Source organism: Chiloscyllium plagiosum, chromosome 1, assembly GCF_004010195.1.
Source record: "Chiloscyllium plagiosum isolate BGI_BamShark_2017 chromosome 1, ASM401019v2, whole genome shotgun sequence".
Taxonomy (NCBI): Eukaryota; Metazoa; Chordata; class Chondrichthyes; order Orectolobiformes; family Hemiscylliidae; genus Chiloscyllium; species Chiloscyllium plagiosum.
Genome location: NC_057710.1, coordinates 136292838 through 136317252, shown reverse-complemented (window position 1 = coordinate 136317252; position 24415 = coordinate 136292838). Strand labels below are relative to the sequence as shown.

The 24415-nt window shown below is 42.0% G+C and overlaps 1 protein-coding gene across 2 annotated transcripts in view; it reads left to right on the top strand.

Moving 5' to 3' along the window:
- egf (epidermal growth factor) overlaps positions 1 to 24415 on the top strand; it is a 146228-nt gene that overhangs the window by 104157 nt on the left and 17656 nt on the right. For both annotated transcript variants that reach the window (XM_043697796.1, XM_043697805.1), the window contains 6 exons: positions 1300 to 1470; positions 2717 to 2833; positions 4160 to 4285; positions 7755 to 7938; positions 11803 to 11967; positions 16039 to 16144. In XM_043697796.1, coding sequence (XP_043553731.1) covers positions 1300 to 1470; positions 2717 to 2833; positions 4160 to 4285; positions 7755 to 7938; positions 11803 to 11967; positions 16039 to 16144 — 869 coding nt within the window. The remainder of the gene's footprint in view (positions 1 to 1299; positions 1471 to 2716; positions 2834 to 4159; positions 4286 to 7754; positions 7939 to 11802; positions 11968 to 16038; positions 16145 to 24415) is intronic.

The window sequence follows — 24415 nt, the reverse complement described above, 5'->3', positions numbered from 1 at the left end:
ACTCAGCGAGTCGTGAGTTCATGGAATGCCCTGCCAGTAGCAGTGGTGGTCTCTCCCTCTTTATGGGCATTTAAACGGGCATTGGATAGGCATATGGAGGATAGTGGGCTAGTGTAGGTTAGGTGGGCTTGGATCGGCGCAACATCGAGGGCCAAAGGGCCTGTACTGCGCTGTATCTTTCTATGTTCTATGTTCTAAACTGTCCATAGTGCTAGGTGCATTAGTCAGAGAGAAATGGGTCTGGGTGGATTACTCTTTGGAGGGTTGGTGTGGACTAGTTGGGCTGAAGAGCCTGTTTCCGCACTGTAGGGAATCTAATCTAAAAAAAAATTTCCTCTTAGGATTGATCCATTTGCTTCTAGATCTCTACTTCACTGATCATTTGAAGAGCTTTTTGTAGAATCAAGTGGGCTTTGGTTTGTAGTAAGTCACAGGATGGTGCCAAAGTGGTAATATCATGACAAGTACTCCAGAATCTCAGGTTAATGTTCTGCGTTCGAGTCCGACCAGAATTTGGTCAGTTAGTCAGGTCAGTAGTTGTTAGATCAGCACTAGAAGCTAAAGTTTCCATTGAAATAAAAAGGCAGGGATTTCACAGAATCCCAGAATTGCTACAACACAGAAAGAGGCCATTCGGCCCATCATATCTGCACTGACTGTACATTTAGTGCCATTTCCCCAAGTTTTTCAAATAACTCTGCACATTCTTCCTTTTCAGTTAACAGTTTAATTCTTTTAGCCTCCACCAAAATCTCAGACAGTGCATTCAGACCTTAGCCATTCTGTGTGAAGGTGTTTCTTTTTCTCATGCTCCTTTTGCTTATTCTACTTTCAATCTATGATCTCTCATTCTCAATCCTTTCACCAGCGGGAATGATTTCTCCCTATTTGCTCTCTCTAGAGTGTGATTGATTTTGAATGCTCCTATCAAATGTCCTTTCAGCCTTCTTTCTCCCACGGAAAACATCCTAACTTCATCAATCTATCTTCGTAACTGGGGTTGCTTGTCCCTGATATCACTCCATACATCTTTTCTGCACTTTTCTCATACCTTTGTAAAGGATGTGATGCGCAAAACTCTAGATCATACTTGAATTGAGGCTGAAGTGTTGTCCTATACAAGTTCATGATAACCTCCTTGCTCTTGCACCCTAAACTCATATTGATTGTTCTCTCAACATATCCTGCCAGCTTCAGTACTTATGCCAATATTCAAGTGAAGTCAAGATCAGGTTCATGAATGCAGATTGAATAAACATGTTAAGCAAATCAATAATCGGACTTCTATTTTGTTAACAGGGTCCAGAAAAATGTCATCCCACAAGATAAATTTGTTACTAGCCACAACATTACAAAAGAAGAATATCTCACCCACTGAACCGAGTTCCTCTGTCACCAATGTCAATGAGGATGAGATTACTGCTGAACTCCAACCAAGATCCACTCTTGTGGCAGAGATAATGGTATCAGGTAACTGCTGCTTTTGGAACTGCAGTTGGAGTTCAACCAATACATAATGCAGACCAAACTTACTGATACTTAGGTAGTTTTGAGGCAGCAGTGCCAAAAGCAAACATTTCAGCTTCCACACTAATTGTTATTTACAGCTATTGAAACAATATAGAAATATTACTCATTTTCTAAACTATTCACGTGAATGTAATGGGTTAAAGACATATTGCAATTATTTTATAGCCTGGAAAGTGGTTATCTGTTTTACCAGGGATGTTGGTTATGTTGTTACATGAACTATAAAGAAATGTATTTAAAATTGTAGTTAATATGAAAATGAACACTTAAAATTTAAACACTCAAAATTCTATTTGTGCATCAGAAATGTATTATAAACTCTGATAATTACATATTGTTACAAATGGAGTATGGAGACCACAAAGATAAGAATAGGTGAGGGGGGCATCCTTTCACAGAGTGAAAGTTTAAGTTCACTCTGCCCCACTCCACAACCACAGCATTTAGTTTGCTTTCAAAAAAGTCCAGAATGTTTGCCTACGTAGTGCCATTCTGCAACTGCGTTCAAAATTGTGGGTTAAAGCTCCGTGACTTGAGTTACATAATCTATACTGACACACAGTACAGTTCTCACAGAATGCTCATTGTCAGAGGTGACATCCTTCAGATGAAGCAATTAATCAATGCTCTCTCTGCCCAGTCAAGTTAACATAAATGATCCAGAGCACAATTCAAACAGCAGTCTTCCTTTAATTAACATCAAAGCTTCTGAGCTTCATTTGTTACTGTTTCTGGGGTCTTGTGATATGCAGTTGGTTGAAGCACATGCCCACATACCAACATTCAATTCATTTCAAAATAAATCAATTGGCTACAAAGAATTTTGAGACACTCTAAAGATACAATAATGGGCTATAAAAGTTAAGTCCCATTTTCCCATAAGCATATGCAGAAAATCTTTCAGGCCTTACATGAAGACCTTCCCTTATACCACTTGTCTTTGTCTTATAGCCATGATCTAACTTGAAACAGTCCTGTAGATCAACCATGTCTCTTACAAGTGACATTTTAGATTCTGTTTTGACGTCCCTTCTGATTTTTTTTTTTCCTTTTGATGCTGAACTTTTCTAAAATTTCCACATAATTCAGTGACACATGCAGGGGTAAAGCCAATAGGGACTCCTGTTAATAACTCCTGTTATTTGTTTATTATTTCTGTTAATTCTGTTTGATTTTCTTGTTCAAGATCAAGATGACTGTGGTTCACTGGAATGTGATCTCAATGCTCAATGCATTGCCCCAGGAGGAATTAGTAGATGCCAGTGTTTGGAAGGATTTACTGGCAATGGCACAGTCTGCAGTGGTGAGAAGTTAATTTAAAATCTCCTTGTTTGTGTGTTTTAATTCTGAATAAAGCAGATTTCTTCTGGGCACATAGATTTTGCTTTCCCTGAAATACATGGAATAAAACTAGTTCATCAATCAAAGAGTGAATTTTTAAATGATTTCCAAACAGCAATGTCCCAGTTATGTAACTAGGTAAAACGTGTGCATTCAATTTATTTTGCCAACTTAGTATCATTCTTTGGTCAATTTTGCCTGGTAATCAGCTTGCTGGCACTCAAGATTAATTATATCTTTAATGTATGATTAGGACAGATGGCACAATCAGATATTTGCCAATGTCAAAAGCCAGCTTCAAATTATTTAATAAGTTCCTTGGCAGTCTACCGGTCAACAATTTCATCCATTCTCTTCTTACTTTGTATGCATGGCCGTTGACATTCAATGACAATTGCAGAATCCCCTACATCTTGGGGGTTGATCAGAAACTGAACTGGACTAACCTTTCACATACTATTGCTGGAAAAGCAGGTCAGAGGCTAGGAATTCTGCAGTGAGCTCCTGACTCCTCAGAGCCTGACTACCATCTATCAGGCCCATGTCAAAAGTTAAATGGAATGTTCTTCACTTACCTGGATGCATGTAGCTCCAAGACCATTCATGAGACTGAACACCATGCAGGTCAGAGCAGCCAACAGTTGGCATCACATCCTTATTATTGCTCGCTCCCTCCACGACTGATGTACAGTAGCAGCATCTACAAGATGCACTGCAGAAATTCACCAAGGCTCTTTTGATAGCACCTTCCAAACTCTCAACTTCTAACATCTAGAAGGACAAGAGTATGAGATACATAGAAGCACCATGATCTGCTAATTACCCTCCAAGCAACACATCATCTTCACTTGGAACTATATCACATTCCTTCACCACTGCTCCCAGCACCATGGTATCTCTACATCCCAAGGAATGAAAGCTTTTAAGAAGGTAGCTTACCATCACCTTCTCCAGGGTAATTAGGGAAAGACAATGAATGTTGGCCTATTTAGTGATGCCCCTATCCCATGAAAGAGTTTAAAAAATACATACATACATACAATACATACATAAAGTACAGAAGGTAGGACTTTGGACTTTGATTTTGGACTATTGAAGAGTATTTGATAAAGATGGTTTATCGAGAATAAACAATAACTTCATTATTATTGTAATGCAATGACTAGTATTACAGAAGGCAACTAAGCTGATCCCCAGTCTTAAATGTTCAAGACTTTTTTATGTTTCAACAATTTGTTTGTAATAGTGACTCCAGTCCATGTCTCTAATACATGCTATTTTCTTGCAGATATTGATGAATGTGCCATTGGTGCTTCCCTTTGCAGCAGACACCTTGCAGATTGCATTAACATAGAGGGCAGCTACGTCTGTAAATGCCATCCTGGTTATAGTGGTGATGGACTGCTCTGTCATGGTGAGAAGTCCTGTTTGCATTTTTTGTTATGCTAATTTCCCTCAATCATCTGGACGAAAGATCTGAGGACATTGAGTGTTAAGTTTGTAGAAGACACAAAGATTGGTAGATAGTTGGAAAGACAGGTAGTGTTGATGAAGTGGGGAGGCTGCAGTAGGATTTGGACAGGCAAGGAGCGTGGGCAAAGATGTGGCAGTTGGAATACAATATGGGAAAGTGTGAGTTATGTATTTTGGTCGGAAGAATTGAGGCAAAGACTATTTTCTAAAGAGAATTGAATTGAACTGAACTAATTCAATTCAGTTAATCCTGAACTGAATTAAGAGTTCAGGATTCTCTTAAAATTAACCTTCAGGTTCAGTTGGCAGTTGGGAAGGCAACTGCAATGTTACATTCATTTCCAGATGGCTACGAAACAAAAGTAGAGATGTACTGCTGAGGCAGTATAAGGTTCTGGTCAGACAGCATTTGGAATATCATGAGCAGTTTTGGGCCTTATATCCAAAGGAGGAGGTGCTGGCATTGGAGGGGGCTTCAGAAGAGGTTTACAAGAATGATCACAGGGATGATGGGCTTGTTGTCTGAGGACCGGTTGAGGACTCTGGGCCTGTACTTGGTGGAGTTTAGAAGGATGAGAGGGATCTCATTGAAACTTACAGAATGCTGAAAGGCCTGCAAAGGGTGGATGTGGAGAAGATGTTCCCATTAGTAGGAGAGACTCAGACCTGAGGGCACAGCCTCAGTGAAGAAATGAAACTTTAAAACTGAGATGAGGAGGAATTTCTTCAGCCAGAGGGTAGCAAATCTTTGGAATGCATCATCACAGAGAGCTGTGGTGGCCAAGTCACTGAGTGTATTTAAGACAGAGGGGGGAAGGAATGATAGGTTCTTGATTAGTAAGGGGATCACGTGTTTTGGGTAGAAGACAGAAGAATGGGGCTGATAAACATATCGGTCATGATTGAATGGCAGAGTAGAATCAATGTGCTGAGTGACTTAATTCTGCTCCTTGTGGTCTGATGACCAGTGGTACCATTGTGATACATGACGCCAACCTCTTGACATTGTTGACTTAATGTTTATCTTCAACTTTATTGCTTGCATTTTAGAATTCTTTTCTGGTCTCTAAGATGTAAGATGTAAGACCATTGACTTTGCTCCACCATTCAATGTGATCCTGATTGATCTCAGAATCCTCAATTCCACTTTGCCTTTTCCCCCATTACCCTTAATTCCGTTACTTATTCAAAATCTGTCCATTTCAGTCCTGAATATACTTAATGACACAGCCTCAACCACCTTTTTGATAAAGAATTCCACAGATCCCCTACCCTCTGAGAGAAGAAATGGCTCCTTATCGCTGCCTTAACTAAGTGTCCCCCTATGCTGAGATTATGTCACTCTTCCACAAGAGGAACCAATCTTTCTGCACTGATCCTATCAAATTCTCTAGTAATCGTACATTTTTCAGTAAGTTTTCCTTTCATTTGTCTGAATTCCAATGAGTACATACCCAACCTACTCAACCTTCTCAAAAGAAATTTGCCCCATACCCATAATGTGACTTCTTCAATGTATGCCTCATTTGAAATAGAAAGATATAATTATTCTCCAGGTTTCTGGTGAATTCAGCATGTGATATCTGTTATTACATTTGCAGATATTGATGAATGCAAAACTGGGATGCATAATTGTGATGAAAATGCTGTGCGCACTAGCACAGATGGCAACTACATCTGTACATGTAACAAAGGCCTTTTGGGGACAGGTTTTAGCTGTAGAAGTGTACAAACTTCATTGGCTGACTGTGTGAACAATGGCAGCAATGGCGTCAATGGTGGGGGTTGGTACCAGGACCAATAGTTTAGTTGCCATGTCCCTCAGCTGTGTACCTACTAGCCATCTATCTACCCCTGCCACCTCCATGATTTTAAAGATGGCTGGGGAGGTATCAGATGAATTATCCACACATGGCACTTGAATAGGCAAGTAAGAACCAACGAAGGGTCGCGTGCTGCTGTCCCTACAATAATATGACTGGCAGGAGAGGCCTACATCTGTCACTCAGGTGGTTTAATCCTGCAGGTTGCTGTTCACTAAAAAAGGAGGCAGGTGTCTCTTTTACATTCCTTCTATGCCAATCAGACAATCCCCTCCCACAGTTTTGCATCTCCACTTTCATACTTGGTCCCCCACCCAGCCCTTTTCCAACATTTCCCACACGCTCTACTAGTGCTTGTTACCCTGGTACAGGTGAGATCTCACACTTACCTGAATGTCTGCGATCATTGACAAATGCTCTGTCCTACTGGCAGTATTGCCAATGGACACATCACATTGCTGGCGCTGTTGGCATGCAAGGCTTTCAACCATTGATTCACTAGCAGTTCAGTAGGTAGGATGGCCTCCTGGCGGAGAACAGAGATTGCACCTCATGCTGATTAAAGAGCCATTGCCCAAAAAAATGAAAACATTGCTCACATTGCTAGCTAAGTGGAGGACGAATCAATTCCAAATCCTTATTCTTTGCAGGGGGTAAGGTGTGGCAAGGAGACTTCTCTCCCTCTGACCTCTGTATAAACCTAACAGCATAAAGTGACAATTCTACTCTTGAGCTGAAAAATATGTTGCTGGAAAAGCTCAGCAGGTCAGGCAGCATCCAAGAAGCAGGAGAATCGATGTTTCGGGCATAAGCCTTCTTAAGCGCTTTTCCAGCAACACATTTTTCAGCTCTGATCTCCAGCACCTGCAGTCCTCACTTTCTCCTAGTTGAATTCTACTCTTGATATTGGTACTAGCTAGGTGTTTGCTTGTGTGAAATTGTATGGGTCTGGAATTTCATTGCAGCTGCTCCTGCTGGACTCCTGCCACTTTGCTGGCAGTTCAGCAGAAATTCCTGTATGTACATAATTAAGACTTCTACCATACCACATGGAAGAATCAATCTCAGCAACTAAGTTATTCCATGAAATTCCTAGTAATTCTAACTTCTGAACATTTCCTTGCTACTGGAGAGGAATGATTGAAATGACATTTTATGCTTCATCAAATTCTTCAACTGTTCAAATGTAACCGTATGGATAAGTTTATTGACGTGAAGTATTTTTATTGCTGATTAAGTTGCATGGACAAAGCCCACCGCGTCAACTAGTTGGTGGGTTAGTAGATACATGGCAACTCCATCTCACCAAGTCACATATCAACTCTATTTAGACATGTATTTACATCATGGTCTCTGGATTGAAAAAAATTGAACTTTCTAACAGAACTGTGGAAGCATCTTCAGCAAATTTAGCAGATGAATAAAATGGCACCTACAACTTCATAACGATAGCTAGGGATGGGCAATATATGTCCCTATTCCCAGACACAATGTTAAAAGATCAGAGTACCTCATTCCTTCCCTCCTGCAATCGTAAGCTCTGCAGCATGAACTAAGCAAAGTATAAAATGTCTACAATTCTTTCAGGTGTGATTGGCTCAGCCTTCCCTACTGATGGCTTGTTGGAGGAAACTGTCAGGAGCACCATTTTTGAAACAACCACACACAAGCAAAATAATAATGTTGTGACTTGTCCACTTTCGCATGAGGATTTCTGTCTGAATGGAGGAGTTTGTTTCCACATCCCTGAGATAACAGTGTTTGCATGCAAGTAAGTGAAGTCAACGACTTGTGTTTCACATTCAAGCATTGATTACAAAATTGTCTTCTAAGTAGTCAAAAACTGAAGAAACCACTAGAAATATAATTTGCACCATCAGGCAACAGTCAGCTGCTACAACTGGACTTAATGTTAATGGTAAAGAAACATTAACAGCTTTTACAATTTTAGGCTGTCCTGAAGTGCCTCACAACTTTTGAAGTGCAGTTAGATTAGATTAGATTAGATTACTTACAGTGCGGAAACAGGCCCTTCGGCCCAACAAGTCCACACCGCCCCGCTGAAGCGCAACCCACCCATACCTAACACTACGGGCAATTTAGCATGGCCAATTTACCTGACCTGCACATCTTTGGACTGTGGGAGGAAACCGGAGCACCCGGAGGAAACCCACGCAGACACGGGGAGAACGTGCAAACTCCACACAGTCAGTCGCCTGAGGCGGGAATTGAACCCGGGTCTCTGGCGCTGTGAGGCAGCAGTGCTAACCACTGTGCCACCGTGCCGCCCATCAAAGTTACTTTCATAATGAGATTATTGGAGGCATTCAATGGCATTACCAACAGTGAAACAACCACTATCAACATCCTGGGGGTTACCATTGACCAGAAACTAAATTGGACTACCCATACTGTTGCTAGCAAAGCAATTCAAGGCTGGGAACTCTGAGAAGAGTAACTCACCTGCTGACTCCCCAGCATCTATCTTATCACTTACAAGGAACAAAATAGAAATGCAAAAGAATGCTCCCCAGTTTCCTGGATGAGTACAACATTCAAGAAACTTGAGACCATCCAAGATGAAACAGACAACTTAATGGACAGTGCATCCACTACTTTCAGCATTAACTCTTTCCAGCATTAATGCTCACTTAGTAGCAGTGTGCACCATCTACAAGGTTCACTGCAGTTGCTCAACAAGAGTCCTTCAACACCTCCCAAACCCAATCTAGAAGGACAGGGTCAATAGATACATGCGAACAATACTACGTGCAAGTTCCCCTCCAAGCTACTCACCGTTCTGACTGCGTGATATCACACTGCCTTCATAGTCACTAGCTCAAAGTCCTTTCTTACAGCACTGTGAATGCGCCTATAATCCAAGAACTATAGCAGAAGACAGCTCACCAACAAATTCTCCAGGACAATTAGAGATAGGCAATAAATATTAGCCTATCCAACAATGTTCACATGACATCAATTTGTTGGTGTATTTGTAAATTCTATGCCTAGTTACCATTCACCAGATCACTAACCTGCATTATTGACTTTTCCTTTATCACTAACTTTCTTAATCTCTTCTCAGGTAACCATATCAACACTATTTTGTTTAATGCCCTCTCTAGTCATTCAGATGGTATGGTCTCATTGTGGTTCAGACATTCTAACTGCATGGCTCCCTCTCTGTCGCTGTGAGGCAACAGTGCTAACCACTGTGCCACCGTGCTGCCCAAAATTTCAAAAGTTCAAAATTACCCTACTGATTCCATATTTTCTTGGTAGTTCACATGCACAATTGCAGGAAAAGCAGAGGAACCCAGTGAAAAGCAGTGAGCTAGACCATAGATTCAAGACTCAGCCCCTTCTTTCAGTGAAATTGGTGAAAGCTTATTTTCTTAAAAATTCAAATGCACCAGAGGGCAGTGTTGTCACATGAAATGTATTTTTGCAGTTGGTACAGGATAATAGCACAAAGTCTCAAACTGAAATGATTAAATACAGGAAAAGGGAATGCTGGAGATACTCAGTATGTCAGGCAGCCTGACATCCTGTAGTATGTAGGATTTGTCTAAAGTGAAGTCCTGAACTCTCCAAAAAAAAAGAGGGTAAATAGAACATTTTTTTTTATTCTGGTCATTTACACTATTCTTCCAAGGGGGTTGAGTGGGTATAGGGAGGGATAGGGATGTGAAACAAAGGGTGCAGGGCATTGTTCTGTGAATCTCCCTGCCAATATCATAGAATCCCTACAGTGTGGAAGCAATGTGGGCAGCACGGTGACTAGCACTGCTGCCTCACAGCACCAGAGACCCGGGTTCAATTCCCGCCTCAGGCGACTGATTGTGTGGAGTTTGCACATTCTCCCCGTTTCTGCGTGGGTTTCCTCCGGGTGCTCCGGTTTCCTCCCACAGTCCAAAGATGAGCAGGTAAGGTGAATTGGTCATGCTAAATTGTCCGTAGTGTTAGGTAAGGCGTAAATACAGGGTATGGGTGGGTTGCACTTCTGCGGGTCAGTGTGGACTTGTTGGGCCGAAAGGCCTGTTTCCACACTGTAAAGTAATCTAATCTAATCAATCCATTCAACCCATTGAGTCCATACCAGCCCTCCAAAGTCATGCTAAATTGTCCGTAGTGTTAGGTAAGGCGTAAGTGCAGGGTATGGGTGGGTTGCACTTCGGCGGGTCAGTGTGGACTTGGGCCGAAAGGCCTGTTTCCACACTGTAAAGTAATCTAATCTAATCAATCCATTCAACCCATTGAGTCCATGCCAGCCCTCCAAAGAGCATCCCACCCAGATCCATCCCCCTCCCATATCCCTATAACCCTACATTTCCTATGCCAAATCTTACCTACACATCTCTGGACACTATGGGACAATTTAGCATGGTCAATCCACCTAACCTACACATCTTTAGACTGTTGGAGGAAACTATGGCACCCAGAGGAAACCCATGCAAACATGGGGAGAATGTGCAAACTCCACATAGACAATCCCCCAAGGGTGGAATGAAACCTGGGTCCCTGGCACTGTGAGGCAGCAGTGCTATCCACTGAGCCACTGTACTGCCCATCACTCTGTTCACCTGCTAGGGAGGGCTTAGGTCAAAGGGAAGAATGCAAGCATGGGCTGGAAGTGCCTACAGTAGGATTGTGGCATGGAGAATGTCATGTCTGATTCTCCAGGCTGCATATTCAGGCTATAAAATAAAAATAACCCTTTCTGTTGGAATCCTTTTAGAGACAGCTGGTTAAGACTGCTGTGGACCTGGAAAAGCTTAACAGTTCAGGTTTTGTTCAATTTGGGGATTGGGAACTTTAAACAGACACCAGGACATTTTGTAGCACAATCAAGAGGCCTAATTTTGTTTCAGTCAGCCACACTAGCCATTCTGCAGACTTCCAGGAAGATCAGGAAGATGATCTAACTTTTCTGAATTGGTTTTTCTAACCCTGATTTCTTTGGCAGAAGTGTGAGGTCCAGCAATTCGCATCACATTGACGTTGCATGTACTATGTCCTTTATTGGGAATACTATTATAGTGTTAAAATGAAGAACTGCAGACGCCGAAGATCTTACATAAAAACAGAAAAAGCTGGAGAAACAGCAGGTCTAGCAGAATCTGTGAAGAGTTTGGGACTGGAGGGTTATAGTGCTAAAGGGAGAGGCTGGAGTAGCTGGGACCCTTTTTCCTGGAGCATAGGAAATCTAGGAAGACCTTACAGAGGTTTATAAAATTATGAGGTGGCATGGATAGGGTGAATAATCAAGGTTTTTTCCTCTAGTCCAAAACTAGAGGGCATAGGTTTAAGGTGAGAGGAGAAAGATTTAAAAAGGACCTAAGGGGTAACTTTTTCATGAAGAGGGTGGTGCGTGTGTGGAATGAGCTGTTAGTGGAAGTGGTGAAGGCTGGAACAATTACAACATTTTGCTGGCAAATGGAACTAGGTCAGCATGGTCAGGTTGGAATAAAGGGTCTGCTTCATGCTATATGGCTCGATAATTCTATGGCCTGTGGCCCTTCTTCAGAATGCGTTTATCTTTCTGCACAACCAAAGGGTCAGTTTCTGTGCTGTACATCTCTATGACTCTAATTATAGTGTTGCCCTATCCTAAAATGTTTGGCCATTTTAATAGCTGTCTCAAAGGCTACGTCGGGGAGCGATGTGAGTACAGCGACTTACAATGGTGGGAACTGCATCGTGTTGAGGAAGAGAAGAGACGTAATGTGCTTATAGCTGTATGCACAGTTGTGTTAATCTGTCTGCTGTCAATGGGAGCTTGTGTTATACATTGCTACAGGTGAGTCCAACCAGATAATGTTTAATAATCCACAGCAACTGTTTTATAAAGAAATGCATTCCAGTGAATGTTTTTAAAGTAGGATTCAAAACACATCGAACAATTAATTTTAGTTTTGTTTAGGAGTGATTTCTGATGAAATCCAACATGGTAATATGATTGTACAATAATCTGATGACAAAACAAAAAAATTTAAGGACCTGAAATTCTTGAAGAGTTACTGTCTCGCAAGGCAGTTGTTGCCTTGATGTTTTAGAATATTGTTTGGATATATTCCATGTTCAGAACAACAGTTTGTGCTAACATAGCACTTTTAATGTAACAAAACTTCATAAGATGCTTAGCAGAATGCTTCTCAAGCAAAACTCGATGCCAAGTCTATTAGAGCAGATGACCAGAGCTTAATCAAAGGGATGGTTTTTAAGGAGCAACTTGAAGGAAGAAACAGAAAAGGAGAGTATAGGAGTTGGGACGTCATGCTGAGGTTGTACAGGAAGTTGATGAGGCCTCTTCTGGAGTACTGTGTGTGGTTCTGGACGTCCTGCTACAGAAAGGATATCATTAATCTGGAGAGTGCTCAGAAAAGATTTACCAGGACATTGTCAGGAATCGAGGTTTTGAGATATAAAAATAGATTGGATAGGCTGGGACTTTTTGCACCGGGGTATGGGAGATTAAGAAATTACCTTTTTGAGGTTTTTGAAATCATGAGGGGCATAGATAAGGTGAACGAGAAGGGTCTTTTCCCTAGGGTGGAGGAGTTCAAATCTAGGGGGCATTTGTCTAATTGAGAGTAGGAAGATTTAAAGAGGACATGAGGGTTCACTTTTTTGTACATAGCAAGTAGTTAGTGTGTGGAATGAACTGCCAGAGAAAATGGTGCATACAGGTACAGTTTCAACATTTAAAAAACAATTTGATAAGTTCATGAATAGGAAAGGTTTGGAGGGATATGGACCAAGAGCAGGTAAGTGGGACTAGTTTAGTTTGAGTTGGTGTGGACTAGTTAGACCAAAAGATCTGTTTCCATGCTGTATGACTCTATGACCGAACGAGAAAGATTTAGGAAGGGAATTCTAAAAAGTAGAATCCAGGAAGCTAAAGACTGGACCTATTCCTACCCTAGTCATTCTTTTATTCCTATAAGATCTGTTTCCATGCTGTATGACTCTATGACCGAACGAGAAAGATTTAGGAAGGGAATTCTAAAAAGTAGAATCCAGGAAGCTAAAGGCTCTCCCACTAGCTTTCCCATTTATAACTGAAGTCCCTGATTCCTGGGAACGTTCCTATCAGTCTTTCCTGCACTCTTTCTTATGCCTTCTCTGCCTTCCCATAGTGTGGACATGTACTCCTGTTGAGGCAGAATCGGGGCTTTATAAAAGTTTCTCATAATTTGCTTTTCCACTCTATGCTTATGTTTATAAGGACAAACATTTTAAACTATTCTTAACCTGCCTTATCACCCTCAACAATTTGTGCACAGATACCCCCAGGTTCACCTGCTGCTGTACCTCCTTTAATGTTTTTGCCCCAGTTTGTCTCACCATTTTCTCCAATCAGAATGTATCACTTCACAATTCTCAGCATTAAATTTAATCAGCTACATACTTTTCCATTCCACCAGTCTGTCTATGTCCTCTTGAAGTTGATTACCATCCTCCTCAACATACTTTCAAGTTGTGTGTCATTTGCAAATTTTACTATTGTGCCCTGTAGACCCAAGTCTAGGCCATTAGTTCACATTAAGAAAAGCAGAGATCATTATAGTGACCATAGGAAATTCTGTATACCTTCCTCCAGTCTAAAAAACAATTGTTTCCAACTAATGTTTCCTGTTGCTCAGCCAATTTCATACCTATGTTATTACAATCCTTTTTATTACATGTGCTTCAGTTTTCTTGATAAGCCTATCAAATGACATTTTATCTCTCGGGATCCTTATACACCACATAATCACATAACTCTAATCTACCTTACCTGTCAATTTATCAAGAAATTCAATCCATTTCATTAAATCTGAAAAACAAATAGATGCTGATTGCCCTGTAGTTGGTGGGCTTATCCTTACACCATTTTTCAAACAAGGGAATAACATTTGCATTTCTTTAGTCCCCTTGGCACCATCCCTGTATCTAACAAGTATAAGGACATCAACAGGAATGCTCTAACATTCAATATGATTCTGGTTTGGCTTGGGCTGTCTTTGGCTTCAACAACACTTTCCCACCACTCCCTATATCCTTTGATTTCCTAACAGCCTAAAATCCTGTCTCTTCCAGTTTCAAATATATTCAATAATGGTGCATGGATGATCCTCTATGGTAGAGAATTCCAAAATCACACAACCCACATGTATCTTTATTTCAGTCCTTAAATGATAGATTCCTTATCCCGAAACTGTGTCCGCATCTTCTAGATTCCCAATCTGGGGGAAATAATGTGTCAGTATCTACCCTGAAAAGCCCTTCATAATACTAAATGTTTCAATTAGATTGTCTAAATTCCAGCAAATATAAACCAAATTTATTCAACATCTCATCGTACAGCAACTCACTTATCCCTGGGACCAAGATAAGTGAACCTTTGCTGGACTGAACCTTTGGATGACTAGTAACTCCAAAACTTACACCCTTATGTCTCCCTGTATCCTCCAATGGGTCCCATCCAATCCTGATGGCAGTATCATTATCCTTTGTAATGGTTCCATTTTCCAATTGTTAGCCCACCCAGTGTTTCAACTATGTTTCATCACAATTTTGGCTGCATCTTCTACCTTGATAAAGATAGTTGTGAAGTACACATGAATTATGACTTTGCATCTAGTTGCAAATATAGGTGCAAAGTTAGTAGCTCAATGTGTTGCCTATCTGTTCGTAAATGCTAAACAGAAATGCCACAACAGTTTGGACTACAGATTAGGCAAAAATACAGTGGAATTTCCCTAAGTATCAGCTGCCATTGTTCTCTGGCCAGCGCGGTGTCTCAGAAGGAGTAACTAGATTGTAATGTATGGTTTATTCGTATTTGTGTTCACTTGTATTTGTTGACATGTTGTTCCACAGACAGAAAATGGTATTGAGACTGTGCAAGTTTGAAGCTCACACAAAGTGACTAACATTGCCCAACTGCAGGACTGCTTCATAGAATTATAAAAAAAAAAGCTTTGTTCCAGTGCTTCCTAGTTTCACTCTTAAATGGGCTGCAGCAAATATTAAAATTGTGACATTTCATTCTTGGTACTTTACTGGCACTGAGAAAATCATAGATAGGATTTCATGCTCTCCGTCGTAATTCAAAGGCCCATGGATGGCCTCCAGGTCTTGTTGCTAATTGAAGTGGCCATCCGTGCCCTTAAGTGGTCAGTTAGTGTGCAGTTAAGGACCTCAACCTGCTGTTGTTGGTGGACATAAGACTGCTCGCCACACAGTGACAAACAAACCCACGTGGTTGTGTTTGCAGCTTTCTGGCAGCAGGTGGAGGGAGTGAGGGGGCAGACAGGGAAACTGTGAGGAATTCCCTCACTTAAATGCACTCTGCCTGAAGAAGGAACCCATCATTCAGAGGTGAGGTGCCAGCCAAGAGTTACCCCTTCCGCCTAAGGCACCATATTGGATGTGAACATGGCTCACCAATGACCCTCACTCAGCTGTGGCCTGGAATCAGCATTGAAGTTTGGTGTCGGATAGATGTTGTACTGTCTCCAACCAACCCTCTCCTGTGACACTGTTGTTCAATAGAGCTGCTGGCCTCTGCTCGTCCTGTAGGCCTTGACAGTCTGAGCTTTCACCCCTCCCCTAACCCTCCGCACCTGGTTCTCAATCCTGGGGAAAGCCCAACCCTTCCAGTTGAGTACTTGAGTGGCACTTCATGCAGCATGCTTCCCTAAAGGAGGCAACAAGGGGGTTATCATTGGCTCACCAGCCAGTAGGTGAGACCCCAGTTGCCTCCATTAAATGACACTTGCATTTTTGCAACCCGAATCCTTTCAACGTTTCTTTTAAAAACTTGATCAGATCATCATTAATCTTAACTGGAGCTTCAATGACGTATGCAAGTTTTATTTAATAGGCACCAGAAACATTTGAAGAAAAGGCAATACTGTGAAGAAATGAGTGACGCCAGCAGCAGCAGCATCGACAGTGTAACTGAGACATTGAAAAGCAATGAGCCACAGGTAATTTGGTCATTTCATGAAGCTAAAAATTCATGTATGTACATGTTTAAACTCCCAGTAAGTGATACTAGTGAGTGATGCATCCAACAAGGAGAATAATTTGGACACTAATTTCTAGTCTAAAAACATTAGCTTGCTCTCTCTCCACAGATGTTGCGTAACCTGCTGTGATTTCCAGTACTTTTTATTTTCTGAACAACTAACTAACTTTGTTATTCTTCATAGTAGTTCTTGTTTACTGAAAGCTAAGGATATGACTTTAAATTTAATATTAATGATAATAAATTGCCAACATAATACTGATACATAAATTGCCAACATAAACACTGATAATGTGAACATATTTTATAACTTTGATAGTAATTACAGAAGTGAAGAAAATTAACAGGCTTCAAATAAAGTGAGCAGAATTTTTTAAATCCAACATTAGATATGTGAATACAATTTTGTTTATTTTTAAATTGTTTCAGACTGGAGGCCTATGACCAGTGATTTGCCACAAGAATTGGTGCTGGGTCCACAGCTTTTCGTCATTTATGTAAATGACTTGGATGTGAACGTAGGAGGTACAGTTAGTAAGTTTGCAGATGACACCAAATTGGAGATATAGTGAACAGCAAAGAAGATTACTCCAGTGTAAATGCGATCTTGATCAGATGGGCCAATGCACTGAGGAGTGGCAGATGGAGTTTAATTTAGATAAATGTGAGGTGCTACATTTTGGAAAGGCAAATCAGAGCAGGACTTATACACTTAATGGTAAGGTCTTGGGCAGTGTTGCTGAACGATGAGACCTTGGAGTGCAGGTTCATAGTTCCTTGAAAGTGGAGTCGCAGGTAGATAGGGTAGTGAAGGAGGAGTTTGGTATGCTTGCCTTTATTGGTCAGAGCATTGAGTACAGGAGCTGGGAAGTCATGTTGTGGCTGGTTAGGTTACTTTTGGAATATTATGTGCAACTCTGATCTCCATCTTATCAGGAGAATGTTGTGAAACTTGAAACAGTTCAGAAAGGATTTACAAGGATGTTGCCAGGATTGGAGAATTTGATCTATAGGGAAAGGCTGAATAGGCTGGGGCTGTTTTCCCTAGAGCATTCAAGGCTGAGGGGTGACCTTATAGAGGTTTATAAAATCATGAAGGGCATGGGTAAGTAAATAGCCGAGGTATTTTCCCTGGGGTGGGAGTGTTCAAAACCAGAGGGCATAGGTTTAGGGTGCGAAGGGAAAAATTTACAAGGGACCTAAGGGGCAACTTTTTCATGCAGAGGTTGGTGCATGTGTGGAATGAGCTGTGTTGGAGGAAGTGTTGGAGGCCAGTACAATTACAACATTTAAAAGGCATCAGGATGGGTCAGTGAATAGGAAGGGTTTAAAGGGATATGGACCAAGTGCTGGCAAATGGGACTAGATTAGGTTCGGATATCTGGTCAGCATGGATGAGTTGGACTGAAGGGTCTGTTTCCGTGCTGTACATCTCTGACTCTATGACTCTATATCCATTTAAAAGATCACGTGCTTCATGATTATAAGGAAAGGAGAAACAACATTCTGAGGCACAGTATTGGCAAAGGGCAGCAACACATTATGATCAACCTTATGGGAAATCAGAAAAGCTTTACAAATAGTTCTCCATACAGAGCCTCAGGAGGCCCAGCTTGCAAATTCCATCTGCTGTTAAATCTGAACCATGAAGTGAAACTATTCCTGGTTGTAGAGCTGGGTAAACACCAGCATTTCTCCAGAACCCACATTCTACTGTCACTTCCATGCTGGTTTGGCATTCGCCCCAATAATGTGCAGAAACAGTGATTCTGTCACACTTCTGGCAAAGTTATAATGGTAGAGTGAACATAATTCTGAGGAAACTCTCAAACTGCAATAGGACAAACTGGTCACTCTCTTTGGAGGAAATTGGCTGGATGAAACTAATTACCATATTTATTCCTCATTTTCTTGTGCTCACCTTATCCCTAAAGAAAAGCCGATACTTTCTACTCACTAACCATTTGTGATTAACCCTCTAGTTCGCAACTGTTGTGCCTCCAGTTTATGGTTTCCCTCTCACAATTCAAATTAATGAGCAAAGCATTAGATTGTACAGCCAATGTAGCTGGTTGTATTCATTGTACAACAGTGTAAGGGCTGAATGGTCAGTTTAGAGGAGTACATTAGGCAGCATTCAATATTCAGATGTCACATTGTCTTGAGCAGGGATCTCAAAGAAGTAAGAACTAACATAATTGTCTCTCCCATCTCCCAGCAATGTTTACCATACCAATGCAACATATACTGAATAACTATCATGCAATAAGCTATGTTTGTTCAAGTCAAGGTGCTGTATTAATTAGACTTTCAGGTGGCTTTCTTTTGCCACACCGGACAATGTAGCACCTTCAAATCCCAGCCAAGATAAAGGATGGTGCATCATAGCTACCTGATGGGCTGTGAGCATCATATTAAGCTGTGGTGAGACCATATGAGCATAAAATATAGGAATAAAATTAGGTTATTTAGCCAACTGAGTCTGCTCCATCACTTGATCATGGCTGATATGTTTCTCAACCCCATGACTTCTCCCTTCCACCCTTAATCCTATAACTAATCAAGAACCTAAAGACACTCAATGACAATACCTCCACAGCTTTTTGTGGCAATAGTTTCCACAGATACACCACATTCTGGCTGAAAAAATTTCCCCTTCAGAAATTCAGTTCTGAAGGATCATCACTTCACTCTGAAGACTCCTTTGGGTCCTAAGCTCTCCTATTAATGAAAACATCTTCTCCAGCTCCACTCTATCCAGACTCCTCATTCGTCTGTAAGTTTCAATGAGATCTCTCCCTCATCCTTCTAAATTCTATCAACTATGGTCCCTGAGTCCTCAACTGCTCATCATCTGGCAAGCCCTTCATTCCCAGGATCATTCTTGTAAGGTTCCTCTGGACCCCTTCCAAAGCCATCACATTCTTCCTTAGATACGGGGCCCAAAACTGTTGGTGATATTCCAAATGCAGACTGGCCAGAGCGTTATACAGCCTCAGAAAGACATCTCTGCTCTTGTACTCTAGCTTTCTTGAAATGCATGTTAACATTACATTTGTCTTCCTAAGTGCCAACTAAACCTGCATGTTAACCTTAAAGGAATCCTCAAGCAGGACTCGCAAGTCTCTTTGTACTTCAGATTTCTGAAGTCTTTCTCTGTTTATAAGATAGTCTTTGCCACTAATCTTCCTATCAAAGTGCATAATCCCATATTGTAATCCATCTGCCACTTCTTTGCCCACTCTCTTAGCCTGTCCAAGTCCTCCCCACTTCCTCAACACTACCTGTCCTTCCACCTATCTTTGTTTCCTCTTACACCAGTGTTAACTGGGAAAAACATGAAGTAGTTTAATTTCCCTTTTGGGATACATCAAAAGCCATTTCACTACACCTCAGTGAACAAGGAATGTATTAGAAAGATATTTGAATGCTTCAACCAAATCAAGGTTTAGCTAACCTCTCTTTTTAAACAACAATTGTTATTGTATTAGTTTTTAAACTTTCGTGGAGATCTCTTGTAAGACCATAAGGGATAAGAGCATAAGCAGGCCATTCTGCCCATCGAGTCTGCTCTGCCATTCAGTGGGATCATGGTTGATCTGATAATCCTCACCTGTCTTGAAATCATATCTGTGGCCCATTTTACTGGCTCTTCCATGAATTAGCCACTGCATGTCCTATATCAATTGTTTGATTATTTTAAAAGCTTGGACTGCATTCAATCTACAAAATGGGTGACTAACATAACTGTATAATTGACAGTTTTCTTAACTAGTATTATGCAATAAAGTCCAAGACGTTTTGTTCTGATGCCGGTTATTATGGTTGTGGTTCAGATTACACAAGTATTTGATCCAGTTGCTTAGATCCTGATGTTTTTGCAACAAAACAAATGCTGTTGTATATTCTTACTCTTTCATTTATGAACTGGAAAACTGACCTTAGATTTTTTTTATAATCCAAACAAGATGAGACTTGCACACGATAATGCCAATGCTTCACCAGACAAACCTCATTCAACTGAAATGCAGCAACAATTCTTTGTTGCTTAGAATGTACGAATAAGTATTTAAAGAGGAAGGAGATTCTTTGGGCAATATTGCAATTGGCAAATGTTGACCCAGCTCCTCAGTGGCCCAACAGTGTTTTCTTTTTTAGTTTTATTTTGCATATCTTCATTTAAAAGGATGATGACATACTGCAGTTTAAGGAGGCGAAAGTCAGTACTGCAGATGCTGGAGATCTAGTCAAGAGTGTGGTGCAGGAAAAACACAGCAAGTCAGGCAGCATTAAAGGAACAGGAAAATTGACGCTTCGGACAAAAGCCCATCATCAGGAAAGAGGCTTGTGGGCCAAGGGGGTGGTGAGATAAATGGGAGGTAGGTAGGGCTGGGGTAAGTAAGCTGAGAGCGCGATAGGTAGACGAAGGTAGGGGTAATGATGATAGGTTGGAGAGGAGGATAGACCGGATAGGACAGGTTATGAGAGTGGTGCCGAGTTGGAAGATTGGAATTGGGATAAAGTGGGACGAGGGGAAATGAGGAAACTGGTGAAATCCACATTGATCCCAGTGGAAGATGAGGCATTTTCCTCCAAGCGTCGAGTGGTAGAGTTTAGCGATTGAGGCGGCCCAGGACCTATATTTCCTTGGTGGAGTTAAAGTGTTCGGCCACGGGGCAATGGGGTTGCTTGGTGCGGGTGTCCCAGAGATGTTCTCTAAAGTGTCCTGCATGTAGGCATCCTGTCTCCCCAATGTAAAGGAGACCACATCGGGAGCAACAGATACAGTAAATGACGGGTGTGAAAGTGCATGTAAATCTCTGATGGTTGTGGAATGCTTATTTGGGGCAGAGGTGAGGGGGGAGTTGAGGGGGGGAGGTGTGGGCGCAGGCACAGGTTTTCCAATTCCCATGATGGCAGGGAAGGTGCCGGGAGGGGAGGGTAAGTTGGAACTGACAAGACAGTCGCGGAGGGAATGGTCTTTACGAAATGCAGATGGGGTGGTGAGGGAAATATATTTCTGGTGGTGGGGTCCATTTGTAGGTGGCAGAAATGGCAGAGGATGATGCGCTGTATAAGGAGGTTGGTGGGGCAGAAGGCGAAGACAGGGGGGGGGGTGTTCTGTCCTAGTTGCTGTTGGAAGGATGGGGTTTGAGGGCAGAAGTGCGGGAATGAATGAGATGTGCTTGAGGGCATTATTGGCCACATGAGAGGGGAAATGGCGGTCTTTGAAGAAGGAGGCCATCTGGTGTGTTCTGTTGTGGAACTGGTCCTCCTGGGAGCAAATCCAGCAGAGAAGGAGGAATTGGTAAGAAGGGATAGTGTTTTTACAGGAGGCAGGTGGGCGGACATATAGTCCAGGTAGCTGTGGGAGTCAGTGGGTTTGTAGAAGATATCCATGTTGAGTTTCTCACCATTGATTTAGATGGAGAAGTCCAGGAAGGGGAGGGAGGTGTCCGAGATGGTCCACGTGAACTTAAGGTCAGGTGGAATGTGTTGGTGAAGTTGATGAACTGTTCAACTTCCTTGTTACAGTTAAAGTCATACTACATCTCATTTCCACAGATCATCTCATTTCTTCCCTCCCATATAAACAGGGCCTACTTTGATTGTTTTTCAAATTGGTAGTGTGTGAAATTAATGGTAATGCTGGCTGGGATTCCTGCTCATACACTGAACATCTGCAGTACTACACAGAGGTCAGGGCAGGGGGAAAGTTTCAGGTTGAAATTGGGATGAATTTCTGAAGTTTTTCCCAATAGCAGAGAGGATCTCCCCCACTCAGCCCTAGTTGATGGTCAAGCCCAAGCACAGCAGGTACCTGGAGGCAACTCTCCAGTACCTGCAGTGTTAGACTAGTTCTTTTTTATTAAATTGAAATCTAACCCCTTCACCTTGGGTCAGATGACTGGAACCTCATGTCCTCCCTCCCAGAGTGGCAACGTCATCTCTGGTGGTGGGTCTGCCATAATTTTGGAGCTGCAGTCCTCTTATTTGGTCAGGAGCCTTAAGGAAATACCATCTTTCCTTTCATTTAACGGTGGCTACATGGATGGCTGCCTCTTGGAATTTTTCCCAGAGGTGTTCTAGCAGTCAAAACAGGGGATGGACCCAGATATTGACCCATTCTTGACCAAGGACAGATGAGTTAGGTGGGTTGGCCATGCTAAATTGCACATAGTATTCAGGATGTGCAGGCTAGTGGATTAACCAAGGGAAATTCAGGGTTATAGGGATAGGGTAGTGGCGTGTTCCTGGGTGGATGCTCTTCAGTGTGGACTTGATAGGCTGAGTAGCCTGTTCCCATAATGTAAGGTTCTTTGATTCTATGAGTTCCCTTATAAGATTCAAAATAAATTACTTTATAAAATATGTGAAGGGAAACTATTATTCTGTGGATTCTGTGTTTTTTGCTTGATGATGTTATCTCCACATATCTGTCTGCCCAATGTACTGAAGTAAATAATTACAGACCTTCACACAGCAGTGCTGTAAGTAACAATCAATAAAGAAGAAATGCAACAAACAAAACTTTTACAGGACATGGAGGCTGTGCCCATAAATGATTGTCCATCCACCACCCCCTTGTATGGTGTCATCAGGAGATTTCTTACTTTCAGAGATCATTGGTAGTTAAATAGAACATAGGGCCATACAGGCCCTTCATCTCTCAAGTTTGCGCTGACCTGTGACACCAATTTGAAGCCCATCTAATCTACACTACTCCATTCTCGTCCATTTGCCTATCCAATGACCATTTAAATGCCCATAAAGTTGCACACTACTATTGCAGGCAGTGTGTTCCTTGCCCCTATTATTCTCTGAGTAAAGAAACTACCTTTGACATCTGTCCTATGTCTATCACCCTTCAATTTAAAGCTATGTCCCCTTGTGCGAGCCTTGTGCGAGCGGGTGGCACAGTGGTTAGCACTGCTGCCTCTCAGCGCCAGAGACCCGGGTTCAATTCCCACCTCAGGCGACTGACTGTGTGGAATTTGCACGTTCTCCCCGTGTCTGCGTGGGTTTCCTCCGGGTGCTCCGGTTTCCTCCCACAATCCAAAAGATGTGCAGGTCAGGTGAATTGGCCATGCTAAATTGCCCGTAGTGTTAGGTAAGGGGTAAATGTAGGGGTATGGGTGGGTTACGCTTCGGCAGGTCGGTGAGGACTTGTTGGGCCGAAGGGCCTGTTTCCACACTGTAATATAATCTAATCACCATTCGAGGAAAAAGGCTTTCACTGTTCAACCTATTTAACCCTTTGATTATCTTATATGTCTCAATTAAGTTGCCTCTCAACCTTCTTTCTCTAACGAAAACAGCCTCAAATCCCTCAGCCTTTCCTCAAAAGACCTTCCCTCCATACCAGGCAACATCCTGTAAATCTCCTCTGAACCATTTCCACATCCTTCCACATCCTTCCCATAATGCGGTGACCAGAACTGGATGCAATACTCCAAGTGTGGCGCACTAGCGTTTTTTACCGGTGCAGCATGACCTCATGGTTCTGAAATTCAATGCCTCTACCAATAAAAGCTAACACACCATATGCCTTCTTAACAACCCTATCAACCTGGGGGGCAACTTTCAAAGATCTACATACATGGACACCAAGATCTCTCTGCCCATCTACACTACGAAGAATCTTACCATTAGCCCACTACTCTGAATTCCTGTTACCCCTTCCAAAGTGAATCGCCTCACACTTTTCCACATTAAACTCCATTTGCCACCTCTCAGCCTAATTCTGCAGCTTTTCAATGTCTTTCGGTAACCTAACCCCTTCCTTTGTCAGTATCCACAACTCTACCAACCTTTTGGGCAGCACGGTGGCACAGTGGCTAGCACTGCTGCCTCACAGCGCCAGAGACCCGGGTTCAATTCCCACCTCAGGCGACTGACTGTGTGGAGTTTGCACATTCTCCCAATGTCTGCGTGGGTTTCCTCCCACAGTCCAAAAATGTGCAGGTTAGGTGAATTGGCCATGCTAAATTGCCTGTAGTGTTAGGTGAAAGGGTAAATGTAGGGGAATAGGTCTGGTGGGTTGCGCTTCAGCGGGTCGGTGGGCCAAAGGGCCTGTTTCCACATTGTAAGTAATCTAATCTTAGTGTCGTCCACAAATTCACTAACCCATCCTTCTATGCCCTCATCCAGGTCATTTATAAAAATGACAAATAGCAGTGGACCTAAACCAGATCCTTGCCATATCCCACTAGTAACTGAACTCCAGGAT